Source organism: Cyprinus carpio, chromosome A17 (genome assembly GCF_018340385.1).
Source record: "Cyprinus carpio isolate SPL01 chromosome A17, ASM1834038v1, whole genome shotgun sequence".
Classification (NCBI taxonomy): domain Eukaryota; kingdom Metazoa; phylum Chordata; class Actinopteri; order Cypriniformes; family Cyprinidae; genus Cyprinus; species Cyprinus carpio.
Window position 1 is genome coordinate 21177894 of NC_056588.1, and position 20841 is coordinate 21198734.

Sequence of the window (20841 nt, forward strand, 5' to 3'; positions counted from 1 at the left end):
CCTGGTGTGCTTTGCTATTCCACCTCGGTGCTCCGAGAGATGAAATGGTTCAAAACAACCCTGAACTAAGCATTGTGTACAGGGTCATGTGAGTGAATCATCTGGGCCTTTGCTAGGTGGGAGTCGGGGTAGAACTGATTAAAAGGATATGACTGTTTTAGACAGCCACGTGCTCTACTGACTCTGAAGGCATGAGAGGAAGAGAAAGAAAATGAGGTTGAGAGATTTGTTTGTCTAGAGATCAGAGTGACTGTCCATGTGTGTAAAAAAAATGAATGTGCAATGAATGGTAAAAGATTTGGTGTGGGTTTGGGTGTCAAAAGTTTGGGAAAGTGCCAAATAAAAGCCTTTGACAGGAGGTTTGGGCCAGTGGACTAATTTGCGGGCTCTTTGAACACCCAGTTAGGTGGGGAATGTATCCTATCACTTACTTATTCACACTTAGTGAGTGGTGCGTTGTGACATGACAAGGCTTTTCCTATTGTTAAAAGTGATGCTGTCTACATGTCATGCTTGTCCACATATGGTGTAGACATTGTGTGAAGTCTAAAGTTGCATTAAAATTCAATTATTTTAGCTGCCACAATTCATTAGCTGACTGCCCATTTCAAGATTTCAAGGTGTGTAAATGGAGGATGTATGCTTGTATGCACATGCATGCAGGTCAGCATTGAGAAGCACAGCTGTTTGGCGGTATGCGGACTTGTAGTGGCATAGAGCACAACACATGAAATGTTATTTTATGGCCTAGAACTCATTTTCAGTTGCCTGTCCAGGTGAGCTTGAACATTAATGACTATGATTGGAGTAAACATTCCACCGTAATTACATGTACAACAATCCAGACTGTCACCAGACGAGTTGAGCAGCCAAAGTGCTTTGTTGCATTGGTCTTAGGGAGTAACCATAGAAACAAAGGGAAGTTAATTCATGCCATGTAAATGCTGTGCCTTGAATAAATGTAATTGCCAACTGAAGGTAAAAGTGGGAAAGGGAGGCGTTAGTTCACATGAACTGCGACGAATACATTCATTCTTGTGGCACGTCTGAACTGCTTTCCTCAGCGCTAATTCACATTGAGTGCAATTATTTCAACTAGAATAGATTGTATGTTTTAACATTTCAAAAGTATTTATCATTTATTCAAAGGATTCTTGAAGTATAACATAATATTCTTTACATTTTGTTACCAAATTGTTTACGAACAGAGTACAAAATTGTTTAATGTTAAATGATTATAATCTATCAATAACTACTGTTAAAGGGCATTATTTAGCTGGCATTAGCATTAACATTAACATTACTGTTCTTCCTGTACTTTAAAGGGATCGGTCACCCAAAAATGAAAATTTGCAGTTAATTTACTCATCCTCAGGCTATTCGAGATGTAGGTGACTTTTTTTTTCAGAAGAACAGTAATAATTTTTAGTCTTTGTGATTTATAAAATGCAAGTCCATGGCTACCGTCACTTTGAAAGTCAAAAAAATTATATATAGGCACCACAAAATTAATACTGATAGCTCTTGACAATATATTGAGGTCTTGTGAAGTGAAACTATCAGTCTGTGCAAGAAACTGAACATGCAATTTATTACCTGTAATCTATAGCCACAGGCAAAAAGCCCTAAGCATGTTCATGGGAGTCTTGAGTGCAAGCTTCCTGTCTCATAATGACATATGCATGGGAGCAAACACTCACATGAGCTGACACTATGTTTGTTTACAACAGAGAGCATACCTGTGTTGTATTGTACATCAAAAAAAATAATAAAAATAAAAAAATATATATATATATATATATACACCAGATGTACACCATTCATATAACACTTCACAAAAATACAGTTTATTTGTACATTTGTAAAACGTTATTAATTGGCATAAAACTACTGAATGCCTCCCATTTAATCTGTATTTTGATATGTTTTGCATGTGTATACTTAACAAAGACTACAAAGCTTTCAGGTAACCTTTCCTAAATGGCTAATGGCACATAAGTTAGTAGATATTTAACAATTCTTCCTCTTGTAATGGAAGGTCAATTGATGCATTTGGGTGCTTACCCCTTTATGACTAGCATTGCGCCTAATTCTTGAGTTCTCACAGTGTGCTCCAATTTAAAGTCAATTAGGTACATACATGCATCAGTTTCATCTCATTGTTTGGAAGATTTGCTTCCTTCTACTGCTGTAGTCGGCCAATAATGATAAAGCATTCCAAGAGTTGTAAACAGGGGGATGCCATTCACCTTTCCACCCACATGCTGTGTCAATGCTAATGTGGACAGTGGTCTTCTGATGGGTGGGATAAGGGGGTGGGGCTCTAATGGAGGCGATGGGATGGTGACATGGGGGATGGTTGACTGAGGAGTGGAGAGGTGAGCAAATGAGAAGAGAGGGGTTGTTGAGAGTTCTTGCACACAGTCACAACAGCACTCAGCTAAGCTGATAACGTCGGCTCCGTAGGCCACCCATCACTGCGAGGATTACAGCGAGAAAGATATCCCGAAACACTGAGCAGTGGCAGAGAGATGGAGAGATAAAGTACACAGAGGAAAAGAGCAGAGGAGAAAGAAACAGGCAAATGATCCATGTGGATAGCTGCTTTTTGAGTGACAGCACTAATCCCTGACAGGGACAAATTGGGAAAACAGATTAATGCTGAGTGGCCGGGGCCCTGGAGCGGAGCCGGGACCTGCTGCGCAGCTGTGTGACGGGAGCCGGGACACGGGAGCGCTTCAGTCAAGGCTGATAGTGGTGAACACACCAATGTCCAGTTACTTTGAAGACACTGATGCAGTGAGCTGGTAGACAGTGAGGTGAATCCACACACATGGTGGGCAGACTCGGACCAATGCCCCACACCGACACTCGCAGCTGGAGGGAGAGAAAATTATGGAATGTGGAGGAAAATAAGTGGAGCGGCACAATGCAACTGAAGTAAGTCACCATGTTAGAGAAACTTGCGTTTTGAGATTAAAAGTTTGGATTTCAGATTATTTACTGACTTCAGTCGAAACTGCTGTCTTAAATTAAGAATTGATGGTTCTTTAGCACCTTGCAGGACATTTGATTGTATGTTTGTTTTTTTTTTTTTTAATTATTGAGTTGGACCAATTTGCAAAGCATGATTTAGGCATATGGTAGATTTTTTTTTATTTATTTATTTTTTTTAACGATCTGTTTAATTTATTTGAAAAGTGTTAAAAATCTTTTTTTTTAAAAAGTGTTTCACTACAAAATATGTCAACACCTTTGAGTAATGAATCAATGAACCAATTAATAGTTTTTAAAAAGGTTTATTGAAACCATCTGAAGGAATCAATAAATTCACAGTTTCTCAAATAAATCAGGCTTTCCAAACAAAGCTTTTTTTTTAGAGTTTTTTTTTCTTTCTTTCTAGAGATTACTCAGGTGAATCAATGAATAGTTTTTAAACTGTTTCATTGAAACAATCTGAAAGTTTCTCAAATTAATTTGACTTTGCGGATGCTTCTCTGTGTGTAGTGTAGTCTATGTATTTTGACAACATTTAAAGTTTCATTCTCAATCATTTGGTCCTAATTGATCTCATTGATTGTTGACTTTAGCTGTAGTAGGATCTATTTTGTTGACAGTGCTGTGTTGAGATGTGCCTTGTTGTTTTACTGTGTATTTACTCTGGCTGAACCCCCAGCTGGTGGTCCCCAGTCCTAATCATGTGGTCAAGCTTGAGTTTGCCTGTAAGTGTGTGTGTGTAATGGTCATGGAGCAGCTGAAGCTGGTACTCGAGAAGTGGAGGCTGGGAAGGAGGGGGCCACTCAGGGCAGAATGTCCACGGTGGGGCGTGATGTTCTGCTGTGTGATTTTGGGTGGTGAGGGTGGATGATGGAGGTGTTGATAGATCTATCACTTTAGGCCAGTGGCCCCAGGGATCTGCTCAAGCTAAGCCCACTTCCTGTCCTCAGGGGGTTTGGACTGAAGTATTGATGTGTCCAAATGGACTGATCCAGGAACACTCTCAGGTTTTTTGTATACAGCTCCTTTATACCATTTTATAATTAACATTTTCCCTTCTTAATCTATTGTATTTAGTGTTCTGTTAAGTGAATATCACAAGAGTATTTCACCCCAAAATCAAAGGAGAAAAAAAGAAAAGAAAATATATTTAAAAGCATTAATAATATAAATTAATAAATCAGCCTAATACTGTAGAAGGATTTCTGAAGGATCATGTGACACAGAAGACCGGAGTAATGATGCTGAAAATTCATCTTTGCATCACAGGAATAAACTATATTTTAAAAGAAAATAGTTATTTCAAATTATAATAATATTTTACAATATTACTGTTTTTACTGTAATTTTGATCAAATGAATGCAGCATTGGTGAGCATAAGAGACTTATTTAAAAATTCACATTAAAAATCTGGAACAAAATATAATTGAAATATGATATTACAAAAAAATTAAATAATTGTGGTTGTTTGTTACACTGTACACACAGTGTTGACGTCAAGCTGGTGGTCCTGTTTCTTCTGTCTTGTCTTCACACAACTGAGTAACGCAACTTCAGTTCTCTGTATGTATGTACTGTACATGTGGAAGAATTGACAATAAAGCAGACTTGACTTGACTTCACCCCCACACCTTTACAGTATGCCACCACTAAAAATCACTTCTCTGTGCAATGTCTCCCACTCACTCTCCATTATTCCCCGCATCTTCCTGCTTTTTACACCCCACCTAAGTTGTATGAATAACCCCGATTTTGTGAGTCTCTCAGCACAAACAGTTCTCACTGGGGTGATTACCACCTTCGAGAAAACACAAAGAACACTAAAGCATCTTTGTTTTGTCTAAAAGGAGGCAGACTCACCTTTGAAGCACTTGTGAAACAAATGTACTGTCAGCGTTTTAGCATCACAATGGGTTCTCTCTTATCTGTCACAACCTTGAAGCTTTCTGCATTTGTTCTGTACAAACAGTGATTCATTTACAGAATATAGACTACCAACCGAACCTGTGAAGAGTGTTTCGTCATCAAAACTTCACCAGCTTCTTGAACAAGTTTTTGCACTTCTGTGTTTCTTATAGTGAAATGTTCTGACATGATACAACAGAAACAAAACGTCAGTTGACTGGCTAATGGCAAGACATCTGGAGCCCATTTACACCTGGTATGGACATCTGTCTCAGAAGATCAGATCACAAGTGGTCAGCCAAGAAAGAGATGTACATTATGGTAAAAAAAGATTGGGGTCTATATGACTCTAGAGATAAATAAATAAAAAAGAGATAAATCCTTAGATAAATAAATAAAAAAGGGATAAATACTTCTATTAAGAAAGGATGCATAAAGTTGATCGAAAATGACAATAAATACATTTATAAAGTTATAGATATCAAATTGCTGTTTAAATGCTTTTCTTCAAATTTTGTCCATCAAAGAAACCTGAAAAATATTTAAAATGGTTTATTAAGCAGAACAAAATTGATTTTAGACATTAATAATAATAAGAAATGTTACTTGCTCACCAAAATCAGCAGAATGATTTCTGAAGGATCACGTGGCACTGAAAACTGGAGTAATGACTGCCAGGAATTCACCCTAATAAATTACACTTTCAAACAGTAAACAGTTATTTTAAATTATAAATATATTTTACAATATTTTACTGTATTTTGGTCAAATAAATGCAGCCTCGGTAAGCATAAAAGACAGATTTTTTTTTTCAAACTTTTGATAAATAGTGTTCATCACTTCATATGTCTATATAAATGCACCAATCATTCATTTTTTTTGTTTTGTTTTTGTTTTTTGGGACACAGCCATGCAAATTTAGCATTTGTTCTGCAGTTGTGACATGCAGTACTTTAATGTTTCGCACTGCGGTCTGCATCCTTGGACAGATTAAAAAGTAGGGCTGCACAATTAAACAAAATTAAATTGCAAAGGCAATGAATCATGATTAGGCAGAAGCTGCGATTGTCATGCGTATCTTTCAGTGAAGCACGGTTCTGTGATCAGCAGTAAATTTCCATCCAAAGGCCAGAGGGCGATCTCACGCTGAAAATCCAAATATGCCCCAAAGAATAAATCCAGGAAATGCTGCAGCTGAATAAACAGAAGATTTAACTACTTTCATTGATTCAACGTGACCACTACACACACGACTACCACAATATACGGTTTATCTTAGTTCTTATTATAATTTTCATCATAATAAAGTATATATATAATGAAATGCTAATCGACATAGCCTTTATCATTGCTTAGAATACAATGAAATATCGTGTGCCTTAATTATTCTGTTTAAGAAGCCAAATTATCTCACAGAAGGATTTATTTTAAACACTCGACTGATGTTATGAAGTGAATTTGGAGTTAAAACGTTATTAAATGTGGTATTTTCACAAGCTCTCAGATAGAGCAGCATTTACTACACAGAGCCGTAGTTCACTGGGAAGATACGCAAACAGCTGTCATAATCTAGAATGATTTTGTCGATTTCATTATCCTACAATTATATTGTTTGTGATTATGAACACGATTTTGCATACCTTGTCAGAGAACTATGGCTCTGCGTAGTAAATGCTGCTCCACCTGAAAGCAAGTGATGGAGATTTACTGCTAATCACAGAACCGGCTTTACTGACTAAATGCGCATGACAATCGCGATTAATCACGTGCGATTAATCGTGCAGCCCTATTAAAAAGTACTTCGATACACTTCATTTCACTTTATTGAAACACCCAGGATAAATTAATACCAAGTGTAAAAGGGCTCAAATTAAATTTGAAGTATGGAACAGGGTAGAACAGAAGATACAGAACAAACATGGCATTTTTAGGGCTTTTTTATAATTATACAAAGCAGGCATAGTATAGCACCCACCTAAACCTTTTTCCTGAATAAGCAAGAATATATACAGCAAACAGTTGATGTTTTTCATGCTTACAGTTGGGGGTCTGTGACAGCTCAGGGAAAAGCTTGAAAACGGCTGTGTCAGGAAGACTTGCCAGCCCACTTGCATACGGTCACCACAGGAAGAGCAGCGGGCATCAGTGAGTCCCCTAGACGGCAAGGATCTGCTGATTCATGTGTATGGACTCAATAGACATGGGGCTGTAGAAGAGCTGATGTTTGCTGCAACACTAAAGAGGAAATAAATGCTGTCAAATCAGTCAAATTCCATGTGCCGTATGGTCTAGGGGGTCTCTGTGTCAGTCAGGAAAAAGTGATGTTTGCAGGCCTTTGGGGGTTTTTTTTAAGTATTTTTTGAACTGAGATTTTAGTTAATCTCTTATATAGTGAGGGAAAATACATACTTGGTGGTTGGAAATGTATGCTCATAATAGAGGCTGTAGCTGCTCTCAGGCTTCCTTCGGTTTGGTAGCATAACAAGGATTGATTCTTAATTGCTTTAGTTCTGTACTTCACACAGTAAGCATGACAGGCAACCAACCGTCACCAGCTTTTTAGTTGCCTCAAAGCTTTAATTTCTCAAAAATGCTGATTAAAACAAACCCTAAATAACAATTGAAACCCATTTCACTAGGGAAAACAGTAAATAAGGAAGAAGAGGAAACCGACGGCTCTTCTAAAGAGGTCTCCGGTTTGCCTGGATTTGTGGAATACAGATCAGATCAACCAAGGTTATTAATTGTGTTACCAGACCGAGTGGAATATGCATTTATAGGTTTATTACCTATTGTCTTTTCAGACCGCAGATGTGGTTGAAGTTGAAAATTCCCATGAGGTCATCCAGCCCGAATATCCTCTGTTGTGGCTGGAGAGAACAAAAGCAGCGGCTCACAATCCCATCACGATCCACCCGGTTAAGCTTTAAGCCTGAGCAGAAAAAAACCCCCACTGAAACCAGCGTTGTGTCTAATTAGTGTTCAACCTTCCCCTGATTTCCCAGCCCAAAACCACCCAAGTGTACAGTTCATACTTATTCATGTAGCATGTTTTACCGCAACTCAAGCAAAATTCTAGACTACTTAATGAGATCCCTGTTGCTTGTCATTATCAACACACTCTACTGATTAAATTAAAAAGTTTTATTGTCAAAGGAGGAGTTTCTGTAGCCTTAATCTCTCTACCGTCGCTTAAGGATATCTATAATACTTGCAGAATATGTTAGCATTCATATGATATGAATCACTTTAGTAGTTGCCCAGGTGGTGAAGGAAATTGAAATATGCCATCTCTACTCATGGTTGCTTAGTTTTGCTTCCAGGTTGTTTGCTTATGCTTTTTGCTGCCCCATAATAGTACTTTAGGAACAACTTGGTCCACCTGTGGAATCGAGTTGAATCTTGGTTTTTAATCAAACAGTTCAGTGTTAGCTCATTCTAGCTACTTGATTCAACGGACAGACTAAATGTTCAGAAAGCTGGTCTCTAAAAGTCTCAGTGGGTTCATTTTTTTCCATTTTGCTTCATTGAATATTAATGTTTATTTTAAATTATGTAAAATTGTTTTCATGGCACATTAAGGCAGTTTTGCTGCCAGACTGTCTGCTAATGCTTTTTGCTGCCCATGATAGTGCTTCAGGGAAAATTCAGTACACCTGTTGAATAGAGTTGAATCTTATGTTTTATAAGCTAACTATATATTGTTAGCTTATAGCATGGTAGCTTAGCCTAGACTTGATCCAACAGGTGGACCTAATTGTTTGTTACAATAGCAGCTGACAACTGGGGCTAACCATGCTAACTAGCCATACGTTGACTTCTTGATGTACGTATAGCTCATAAAATGTTCAGGTAAGTGGTCTGTAAAACTAATCTCAGTAGTTTGACATTTCTCAATTTTGGTGTTTATTTTATAGGATGTACAATTGATTTCATAGCACATTAAGGCAGTGAAGGTTTGTGGTAAAGTGGGGGGTGGGGTGGAAACGAGAGACACAGAGAGAGTTTTTATTTGTTGAAGATTACGAATTCTGAGTATGGGTCACCATACTTGGGTGTATGTCACACCATTTTTTTTTTTCACTTTTGAAAGCTACTCTGCATGCAGGTTGTCTGAAATGGAGTGGATTACAGCCTGTAATCAGTTCATGACCCAGCGTGTGAGAGAGCCTGTTGCAGAGAGCTGAGAATCTCATTAGTGCTATCTTACTCTCTCATTCTCTATTTCAGTATTAAGTTGCTATACCCAAACCCTGAATTCCTGCAGTAGCATCAGAGGGAGCTTGTAAAAGCTTATGCATAAGGATGTTATCAATGGACATACTTTGGGTTATTGCTATAACCTATGGGTTTCTTAATGGCACAATTCTTGGTATTTGTCCGTAGCAAAACTATATAAACTGTGAGAATGCATCACATCGTATGGATTGATAGCATTCCTGCCGTGTAAGAGCACATCTATGCACATTGCAGTGGTAATGATTATATTGCAGTGTTAAGGTCACCACTGAATGTAATAATATCCTCATTCACTGGTGGCTATATGAAGTCATTTGAATGATGTTATTAGTCTTATGAACCCAGTAACTGTAATCTGTCACATCCTGTATGGTTAGGGGAGCATCCATCTTTCTGTCTATGAAAATGTGATCATTAGTCAATAAAGACCATTGAGATATTTAATGCATTTTTTGAGTGTGAATTAAAATGGCATAGATGGATGTTTTCTTGATTTTGAATAGGGTTATCATTAACATAACATTATATATATATATTACAGTTAATGTGATTTTGAGTTTGACATTTATGACATTTATAACTGTTTCTTTCTTTTCTGTGTCATTTCTAAAAGTTGATTTGAGCTGCACTGCACACAGAAGTCCCATATAACAGACCCCAACTTATGGCTTAATTATTTATAAATCAAACCCAAATGGGACTTTTAACAACATTAAAATAATTTGTATTCTTTATATGGTGAAATTTAATTATCATCAAAGCACAACAAGTGAAATAAGCACACTGCAAAACACCATAATTCATAGAAATGTTAATGCAAACAGCAGTGGGAGACAGCGGCAAAAACATGTCCATAAAACAGAATTCTTTCCCCCTTAATTTTTCCGTTCAGTTATGTGTTTGCATTTCCAGTGTTTTCCAATGTTTATTTATTTATTTTAATATATTAGAATGGGCAATTTTATATATCAATATTTAATTTGACCGTCAACCCTAATTTCCTCTTGCTTCCATATTATCAAAATAAGCCCATGACAACCAAAAGGCAACCTTCATCCCCCAAACGCTCTTCCAGGCACATCTGTTTTTCCTCAGTCCTCCACCCTTTCCCTGGTTACTTTCTTTCTCTCCTTCCCCTCTTCATCTCCCACCCTGTTGTTCCGCCTCTGAATAATCATGCACAAATATTCCCAGCAGCCACTGGGGCTGTTTGTTGTGATAGCCTCCGAGTGAAAGAGTGCAAATATATAAGCGTTACGTGTCCTCCCTGCCAGACAGTGATTAATGAATGAGTGCTGTGGTGAGGTTGAGCAGTAGGATTCTCTTGTTGTCCCCTTTCCATATCTGCAGGGCTTGCCCCACCACGTTTCAAAGCTTCTGTTTGTATCTAGTGGGCAAAGTGAATGTAATTTGTAAAAGTCTGTTATATGCAATTAGTTTTAGGACTGAAAAGGCTGAAACTTCATAATCATGTAAGCATAGTTCAAGGTCCTGGTCAAGAGCGTGTCTGGCGTCTGATTGGACATTGTGGCATCAGCTAAATTAACCGACTCCTTCCTAACTTGGGTTGCACTTTTTGTAGCATGTGGAGACAGAATTATCCTGTTCCACGCACTTGTCTTGTAATTTAATTCCTTTTCCTCAACACCCTTTTAGTGAAACCCGATGCTGTGGGTTGCCTACCTGTAGAACAAATCCCAGCGGTGGAGAGGGAAGAGATAGAGAGATGTATCACGGATGAGATGAAAGTAGATGGTAATCTTTGTAAACAGGGAGAGGGAGTGTGCAAGAGAGTTTTGGTTATCTGTCAGTTTTCTGCTAAATGGAATTGATCTTCCCTAAACGTTAGCTTGCTGTGCTTTTAAACAAACTGGGAGCCACTCTACACTTCACATGAATAAAAGGTGAACATCTTAAAAAAAAAGATGACAACCCCATTGCTATCTTCATTTTGTGGCTTTCCAGAGCTTTACCCCAGGGGCTCGGGTTTGAACGCTGCAACTCATTAAATAACAAAAAACCCTGGCCATGTTTATGGCTTCTGTTCTGCCTCCCCACCGAGGCTAAGCCACAACAAGCCAAACCTGGATTAGCTGCACATCCTGTCTCTTCATAGATGCTTTTGAGGGGTAATTTAGGAACAGCAAAAAAGACAACAATGCTTCTCTCGTTTCCCCGCTTGCCCCCTCTTGAAAATGCTTTAGCGGCCTTTTTTCATGCACTGTAAACAGAATCATTTCTTTGCTGTTGGTATTATTGGAGGTGGTAGGCTTAACATTGTGGACATGTTTGGTGGTACTTTGATTTTTATTTTACTGTTTTATGAGCCGCAAAACTAGCACAGGAAGCAGGAACCAAAGTGTACATAGCACATAGCTGCTAGCCAAGCTCAATGCACAATAGGCCGCAAACCCACAACAAACACTTAATAAACAGAGAATGTTTGCTAAAAAGACATACTAGTCTTGTAGAGTACAAGTAAAAAATGTGGACACAGTTGACTGACTTTCTCACGATTGTAGAAACCTTTTGACCAAAAGGCTAATGCTTAAATCAAGGCTCTTAAACTCTAGACCTGGAGGGCCAGTGTCCTGCTTAATTCAACTGTAAAGCCGGGGTGACAAATCTTGGTTGTTGAGAGCCCATGTCCTGCAGAGTGTAGTTCCAACCAGTTCCAGTACGCTTTCCTGGAAGTTTCTAGAAAGTCTGAAGACCTTGAATTATTTGCTTAAGATGTTGGAGCTAAACTCTGCAGGACAGGTCTCAAGGAACAGATTTGGACACCCCTGCTCTAAAGGCTCAGGTTGTACTTAATTCTCATGCACAGTTAAATCCACAATCCTTTAAAAGTAGTCTCTTTTGGCTGTGAGTATAGAAGGAAACATTTTGAACTAGTGGATCTGGTGGATTTTTGTTGCTTAGATCACTCACACATGCACTGCATCTGCAAACATCGGCAGACTGTACTACTATGAAAATTACGCTATGTCCTGCAGATTTTAGGTCCAATCCTAATTAAACACACCTGAACCGGTTCATTAGGGTCTTCAAGATCACTTAGGCAGGTGTGTTGGAGCAAAATTCTGCTGAAAAAGTGGCCCTTTAGGAGCAGGATTGGACTCCTCTGCCCTAATCAAACACACTGAACAAGCAAATTAGACTTGCAAATTAGAGACAGTTGTGTTAAATTGGGACTGGTACTAAAGTCTGTAGAACACTGGTCATCCAGGACTGGAGTTGAAGAGCCCTGGCTTAAATGCTTGAATTTAGTTTTGTAGATGTTAGTTTTGTATCATATGTATGAACTTCTTGGAAAAAAGTTGGGCTGGATAACACTGCTAAAAAAATCCCTCACTTAATCCAGCCTATGTTAGGTAAGCTGGTCATACTTGGTCTCCCATCTTGGCCAAGCTGATGCTTAAGGCTGATTTATACTTCTGCGTAGCCTCTACGCCGTAGGATGTGCATCAGTTTCATTTATACTTCTGCGTCATTGTCCACGTCGAATGCAGTGCACATGCAAACCGCTAGTCTGCAGTGTCCACGGGCATGTTGCTTGTGTAACCCGCAGACCACGGCAAAAGCTGAAGAAGAAGCAGCTTGTCGGAGAAGCATCAGCGTAGATTTGACACGTTGTGACATTTTTGGATGGTGCACGTCAGGCTACGCCGCAGCCTGCACATACTACGCACAACCCACAGTGTAGCTACGGCATAGTTTTGACGCAGAAGTATAAATCAGCCTTTAGTTGTGTGACCAGCTGGTCTCAAAGCCTGACCAGCTTAAATGTGTCCAAAACTCATCTAAAACCAGTCAACAGTGCAGCATGACCAGGCTGGGAGACCAAAGAAAAAGAACAGACCAGCTTAGGTTTGTTTAGGAAAAGCGTTTTGCAGCTGCCAGCATGTATGGGAAATGTTCTGGCACTTTTCCACTGCATTTTATGTGGGTGTAGTGTTGGCTTTTGGGGGGTTTTCCACTGGGTACAGTACCTGGTACCTGGTACTTTTTTTAGTACCACTTCGATTGAGGTTCCAAGTGAACCTTACTGTTACCAAAACATGACATGTAAATTCTGCTGATCACATCACCAAACTTGCAACACAAACACAAAAGAAACCCCTATATTTAAATCAGCACAGCCAGCTAGTTGGTGTAGAAATTTGCTTGTGCAATTACTTTGCATTAAATAGATAAACAGAATAACATGCAAATATAAACATAGTCTAAAGAATCATAGCATTTCCCAGTGCAGTTGTTCTTGGGGATTTTCTTTGGTCTTTTTTCTTTTTAATTAGAACATTTTCCATTTAGAGTCAGACTGCTTAATTTATTTGGGTCTGGCTGGGGATTTCCACCCTGGGCTCGTCGAGGGAACAAGTAAATCCCTAGCTGAGCCCGGCCCGACTCGAGCGATCATTTTTCAACGTGCTACTCTCAGGCTCAAAATGATTTACCTCCATTCAGACAGCCGCGGACTGGGTCCCAGCCAAAATAAAAAAAGACCAGACTGATCACTCAAGCACTCTCGTTATCTACCTTTGAGACGACACACTGTCTCTCACTTTCTGGATGTGTTCTGTCTCTCTTCACTCTCGGGCGGTCCTCACCCTCTTTCTTTTTTAATTTCCATCTCATTTTCTTATTTTTGGCTCTCTGGTTTTTCACCTCTGTGTCTCATACTCAACCTCGCCCTCCCTTCCTCTCTCCTTCTGTCTCTCCATATATTTCCATCCCTCGCTCTCCACACATTTGATGCAATTTTATGCTTTTCATTCTCCTTCCACCATGTCCTTTGTCCCTATTTTTCTTGAATTTTCACACTCCGTGTTCTTTTTCATGCATCTTTGGATCTTTCATTGTTGAGTGGATTATTAGCATTATTATTTTTAATCTTCTTGGTACATGTGTTGGATATATTAGAAGCTGTTTTTTTATTTTTATATTTTTTATTACAAATCAGTATCTTTGGGTAACATTTTAGCATGCTGTCAGTTACCACAGATAATATTTTCTATATATTTTTTAGTTTTTAATACTAATTCTAAATATATTTAATAACTGTGACCAGGCCAGTTTTGATAGCATATATTAAGGAACTCTACAGCGCATCTGATCTCATTTACACAATTGTAATATGCAATATGCAGCAGCCCATCACTTTACACAGCTCAGTGACTTATGGTTATTATGAGTTATACTACATTATGATTAGGCTATATTTTTCAGTAGTAGCTCAATGAACAGCCAAAGCTGCCCTGTGGTGATTTCCGTATTGATATAATGCTCCAATTTTATAGATATCACACAGTGTGCTCTCATGTACACTCTGTTTTAATGAGGGATAATGTTACCGGGTGACTGACGCCTCAGGTCATAAGTGCTCGAAGGAAGTGTTTAGTAATGGAGGTTGAGAGCAGCCCACCTTTCCTGCTGCTTACCACAAAAGAATATCTGTACTGTCCATCTAATTATTCCAGTGAATAAGATTTACTTTATTTTTTTCTTACTTTTGTACTTAGTACCTCCTGTAGATTGAGATTTTTTGCTTTGCACTTTTGATCAAGCCCTCTTTACCACTAAAGTATATTGTGAGAAAGTGTGTTGCAGAAAATATAAAGAAGGATATTCAAGTGACTGATCATTTCAATCAAAGTGCAGCTGTGGACCAACATCACTTTTAAAACTTTCTCACATACTCTTTCTGGATTTTATTCTGTCACAACACTTCCGTGGGAAAGAAACTTAAGACTCCTGGTTACTGTACAGCCAACTCCATATGTCTTTGGTTATTTAAAGAAATCCTGTCTCACATGTCTTATGTTGCATCTGTGGTTCTTATTATGGCTATAGGAGAAATTTTCAAACAGAAGCCAAGTATTAGGTAAATGTTAAAGATACTATGAGAGGAATGTATATGTTGATGTAAGAAAGTAGGCTACTGTAGGCTACTTTTAACAGGACAGTACACCTAAAAACTTTAATTGTATGGAAAAGAGCAGCATGAACATTCCGCTAAACTGCCTTTTCTGCCTTATATATATAATTTTAGGAGTCTGACTACTTGAAATCTCAACATACACACAACATACATACAAAATCTCTTACTGTACTGCAACATGTTGCAATAGGATCTTGTTGGACACTAAAAGCGCTCTCTATGACACATGGGTTTCTACTCTCAGCCTTTTGACCTGACTACTAAATTTTGTTTCAGGCCATTGACTGTGGATAAAAGAGTATGACATCATCTTTAGATGTTATAATGCCTTAATCACAGGAAGAGATTAAACCTTGACTGGAACATTCATTACTTTAGTAAGTGACTAAGAATTAATGTACCTTCATTGGTATAAGAGACTGACTATGACCCCGTTCTACTGGATATTGTTTTTGTTTCCCCAATACTTATCAATGTCCTGGATGTGCTTTGGCACTGATTTCAGAATGTAGATAATCTAAAAGCTGGCAAATTGAAGTAGCTGAGGTTGTTTCTCATTGAATGTTCTGATTATTGGGGTTCATGGCAAACCATAAACATACTATTTGATTATTTTTTTTCACATTGATAGTTATTAAAAACATAATCTACATTGATCCCAGAGCATTTTATGCCATATTTTTAGATTTGTTTGTAGTTTGACAACTCATAGCATCCATAAAAGGATACATAATAATAATAATAATAATAATAATAATAATAATAATAATAATAATAATAATAATAATAATAATAATAAACACATTTGTTTGTTGTAAACAACCTGCTGATTTTGTGGTGATTGATAATAGTTGGAGATACAGGTATGGAAACGTTAGTAATGTAGTCTGATATCACTCACGGTGATCCATAGTGTCCGGAGCTTTGCTATCCTTTGTCAAGAGAAAGAAAAAACACCTTGTAATTATAAAAGAAATGTCAAGGATGGTAAATAGGTCCAAAATGGCAATTAGCTACAAATGCTATCTGGACGAAGAGAAAGAAATCCATAGAACAGGTTAATGACTCAGTCGGCTTGAGGAATTCCTCTTTCTAATTTGACAAAAGTTGAAAGGCAGAGAAAGCTGCCTGCAAAGATTATTGACAACAAGCCAAATGGTTTGGCTCTCAAAACAGTAGATAAGCAAGCCAGGCATAATATGTGCATTGGTTCACACATCCACACACTCTCAAAATCCCCTTCCTCAGCCCCCAACTCTATGCACACACACACACACACACACACACACACACACACACACACACACACACCAAAATCCATTCTGATTTCAACAAAAGTTCAGAGACAACCATGTGTGCCATTTATTTCAGCCATTTGTCCATGTTTTCCGTGCTATTTGTTGCGGAGGGCTGGAGAAACTGATTTTCCTTTTAAAGCATTATCAGAGTACATGATTTCAGCAATCTAGTCTGTGCACCTAGGGAGCTTTGATTGTGGTCATCTCTTGGCTAGCGGTGGGCGGCAGTGGGAGTCTGTGTTGATACGTAGGACAGTGTGTTAGGGGGCTGGTGGTGTGCGAGCTGTGCTGCAGACCAACGGAAACTGAGTCTTTCACAAACATTCTCACCCCTTTTCTCTCTTTCTCTGTCTCACTCCAGCTCCTCAGCTCAAATTATCAGTTTAGGGAATATATCTATCTCACATAAAGAGCTAAGAATTGTTCCAGCTGCTGCTTTTCCCCCATCTTGCCCTTACTCACAGGCCAAGGGCATCTCTAAGCACCACATGTGTCTGGAATATGATTTTAAAGTGGTGGTCACCCATAGATGTTTGTTTGTCTCTACACCTGAACAGACACTATGCTACGCCACACCTAGCATATGCTGTGTGCTTATTTCACATTCACAATAATTAATAGCTTTATCCCACCCATCAGAGCAATGATGTTTGTCACAATGCAAACACTTAATGAGATTTTCAGCACACATGGAGACACAGGTGCAGGATGTGAACAAACACATTTCCTTGCGCCCTGTATTTTTCTTTTGTTAGTGGTGCTCGCTAAGGCTAATTTGAACAAACCCCTAACGCTCAGTATTAACTTTCAGAGTATAGCTCCACCCATATTGTTTGTGGTACAGACTTGAATGGTACCTCAAATTGTGTGGCTTGTTGAAGAGAAGTGTGCTATTACTGTTCTAACTGATCAAACTTACAATTAGCTCCTAGCGGACAATAAAACGAGTGAAAAATCCATAAATTTACACTGAATGAGGAACTTGTGCAAATTTTGAGACCAGAATGTTGTAGAGACTTCAGCCAGTGCCCAGAACACCCTGGAAACCACATAACAATACCCTAACAACCTGACAGAACAACCTAGCAATCATAGCATTGCACTAAAAACCACTCAGAGCACCTTAGCATCTGCATAGAGTCACTAAAGTCACATAACTCACTTTTTTTTCTATATATTTTTCTATGATTTATTTTTTAAGCACATGCAAGCACATTATGCATCAACTAATGTATTTCTGATCAAAATATTGGAACATCCCTAAATCAGGGTATTTATTTATTTGAAAGATGTCCAAATTCATTTGAAGAAAAATAAAAATATATAAACATATGTATTTTTAAGTTTACCCATAGCAAAAACACACACACAAAACACCTAATGTAGATACAAATACATTATACTGTCATTTTTTTCCCTCCGATAAAAATATGGAAAACCATTAAATAGGTAAATCCTTCAACAGTTAAATAATACAAATTAATTTATTAATGTATTCATTCATTCTACATTACAAAACAATTAATGGAGAAGAAAAATTTATTTTATTTTTAAGCAAACATAAAACAAGACATGCTTCCCTCCACACTCATAATAAAAACACCTAAAGCAGACACACAAACGTGCATGCATTCACACATTATGCACTGGCAAAACAAACAAACAAACAAAAATATAATATCTGAATATCCCCAAAGCAAGGACTATTTATTTGTTTGTGTGTTTGTTTATCAGCACACTCTTCTCCACACACATATAAAGCACCTAAAGCACATACACACACACAGAGACAAACAGTCAGGCATGCAGTACATACTAAGTGAATCTGTTTGAAGTCTGGGGTAGAATAAAAAAGAGACCCTTCACACATGAAGAATTTATGGAGTAAGGGGCATGTGTGTGTGTGTGTGTGTGAGGGTGAGTGAGAAAGAGCGAGAGAGCAAGCGAGTGAGTGTTCACAAAGCTCTGATTCCTTTTCTGGCTGTGGGGAGTGAAAAGGGGCTGGACTGTGTAAAGAAAGAGAGAGGGAGGAATCGTGCGCATGTGTTTGAGTGCAGGGCAGCTGCCAGCACTCCTCCGGCAGCAAGAGGCGAATCCCGACTGCTGGATTCCAGCCCCTCTCCTCCACGGGAGGGATAAGAAGAGGGATAGATGACAAATAGGACCAGGATGCCTGACACAAGAAATGGACTAACTGACACTGTTCCAGGGAGAGAAAGCATTAAAGGCAGAGAGAAGTACTAGTGTGGTTTGGTGCTCGCTGGATGGTACAAAGGGGAATTAAAAGACATGAATGTGAAGAAGAAAAGTTCTGGAGATAATGTAATGACTTTAAACTTCCATCATCTGCAGATGTTCGTGCATTGAGAATGGGCAGTGAACACCAGAGAACCACTTGCAATGACTTTTTAACTAGTTTGTCTTTGAATCACTCTTTTTTAAAAGCAAAATGTGGGTATGGGGACACAGACAGTACCATTTTTTTGCATCCCGTCTGCATCGTCCTGGCTATGAGTTGTGAATACATTAGATGATGGATTGGAAAGAAGTGTGAGTACTTTTAAAGGTTTTTCTCTGTGTGTGTGTGTGTGTGTGTGTGCGCAGTGGGTTTTGACCCATAGACGTCAGTTGCAACACACCCGTCTTAACGCCAGGAATTCTCTCTCTGTCCTCTGAGCTCACCTGCTAAACTCTACAAAGGCTGCTGTCTGATTGTTTATACATACCTGGGATATGGATTGCTCCTTGACTGTGGAACATGTCAAAGCATGTTTGTTTAGAGTAGCGTGTGCCTGCTGCAGTGGGTTTGAGCAGGTGGACAAGTAAAAAGTGCAAGCACATGGACGTGTGCTTTATAGCTGCTCTCCATTCATGAACTAAGCTAGTTTATTTATTTATTTATTTATTTTTGAGGAGATGGAGAGAATGAAATCGAGAGGAAGAGAGAGAACATGTGTGCTTCAACAAGCAATTAATTTCAGCATTAGTGTATAAGTGTGCATGCTGAGAATGCTTGAGTTGTTGTTGTGGATTTATGAAGTGCTTTATTACTGACAATTTAATCTCAAATCTTCCCAACTTCTAAGTTGCATTTTGGGGGGGTTTCCCCAAGACTGAATATACAATAAACGAATATGCATTCTGTTCATTCACTACAAACAAATGTTTTTCAATGAAAGTATCTGAACATAGTATCATTCATTCATTCATTTATTCATTCATTTGTTCACTTGTTTGTTTGTGTTTATTTTATAGCAGATTACCAGATCAATTTAAAGAAAACAAAACAAAAAAAAATTATAAATGTTGAAGACTTGTAGTATTCAAAATTTTTAAACCTAAATAAATTAATTTTATTTTTAATTTATATTTTATTAGATTTTTTTTTTATTTTGTCATAAGAAATTAATTTTATATATCCCTTTATTTAATATATTTATACCATTTTTTTACATGACATTTACAATTTTACAAGATAAATATGTTACATCATCACACACAAAAAACAATTGTCTATTGAATTGTCTTTTGCTTTCTGTTTTTTCTCATTCATTTTTCTGTCTTTCACTCATAATGCTTTCTGAATGCAGTGCTCACACATTTCTTTAATCCTCTTCATCTGTTTGTACACATTGCACACGCATACACACAGACACACACACTCTCTCTTGCATACTCTTGTGGGCCGTCAATTCCCCGGGGAGGGGCCGCTCCTGTATTCCTCCTGGATGTTATAATTATTTCATCAGCTAGCAGTGTGTTCTCTGAGTGTGCTCTTGGGCTGACGCGGATGGCTGTAAGGAGCTAGAGAAAAGAGGGGTGGGGCAGAGGAAATGGAGGGAGAATAAAAAGGACGGGAGGGGTTGTCACTTCTAGATGTATGGACTGATGCAGAGAGGGGTAGAAAAAAGGGTGTTGAATTGCCAGACATACTGGGGAACACACACATGAACATCCCAAGGGCTGGTGCTTACACTAATGATCAGGGATTGTGCTTCTCAGAAAAAAAAAAAAAAAAAACAAAAAAAAAAACAAGAAAGACATTTATTGTCACATGCACACTCTATAATGCCCAGCTTTGACTCCCTCTTGTTCTTTTCTACTTTCCCATCTTCTGACTTTCATTTGATTTGATCTTATCACAGGTTGCACAAACATAATTAGCACACAAATATTTCCATAATTTTTGCATTGTAGGAGTAACTGAGAGCATAGTTTTATGGGAAACCTTAAAAAAAAAAAAATCCATGTGACACTTATTTTTTCGTATATGTTAAATGAATGTAATTAATAGTTTGTAGTATGTATTTATTTCCAAAAAGAAAATAAAAGAAAAAAAAAAGACCATTTAAAATTCTGATATAGTGACTAACAAAGTCATGTGGTGTGACCATTGTGCAGAAACATGCTAAATAAATAAATAAAAGAAAATAATTTTACCTTAGTTCAGGTTAGCTCTG

The 20841-nt window shown here is 38.1% G+C and overlaps 1 protein-coding gene across 5 annotated transcripts in view; it reads left to right on the forward strand.

Moving 5' to 3' along the window:
* LOC109074543 (kinesin-like protein KIF26A) overlaps window positions 1–20841 on the forward strand; it is a 92239-nt gene that overhangs the window by 42511 nt on the left and 28887 nt on the right. Inside the window, exon 1 of one of the 5 annotated variants that reach the window (XM_042774406.1) lies at window positions 2361–2940. The exons of 3 other annotated variants lie outside the window; for them this stretch is intronic. In XM_042774406.1, the coding sequence (XP_042630340.1) occupies window positions 2834–2940 (107 nt within the window). In that variant the 5' untranslated portion in view covers window positions 2361–2833. Of the gene's footprint in view, window positions 1–2360; window positions 2941–18135; window positions 18932–20841 lie in introns of those variants that run through there. One more of the 5 variants, XM_042774407.1, reaches the window with a different exon arrangement.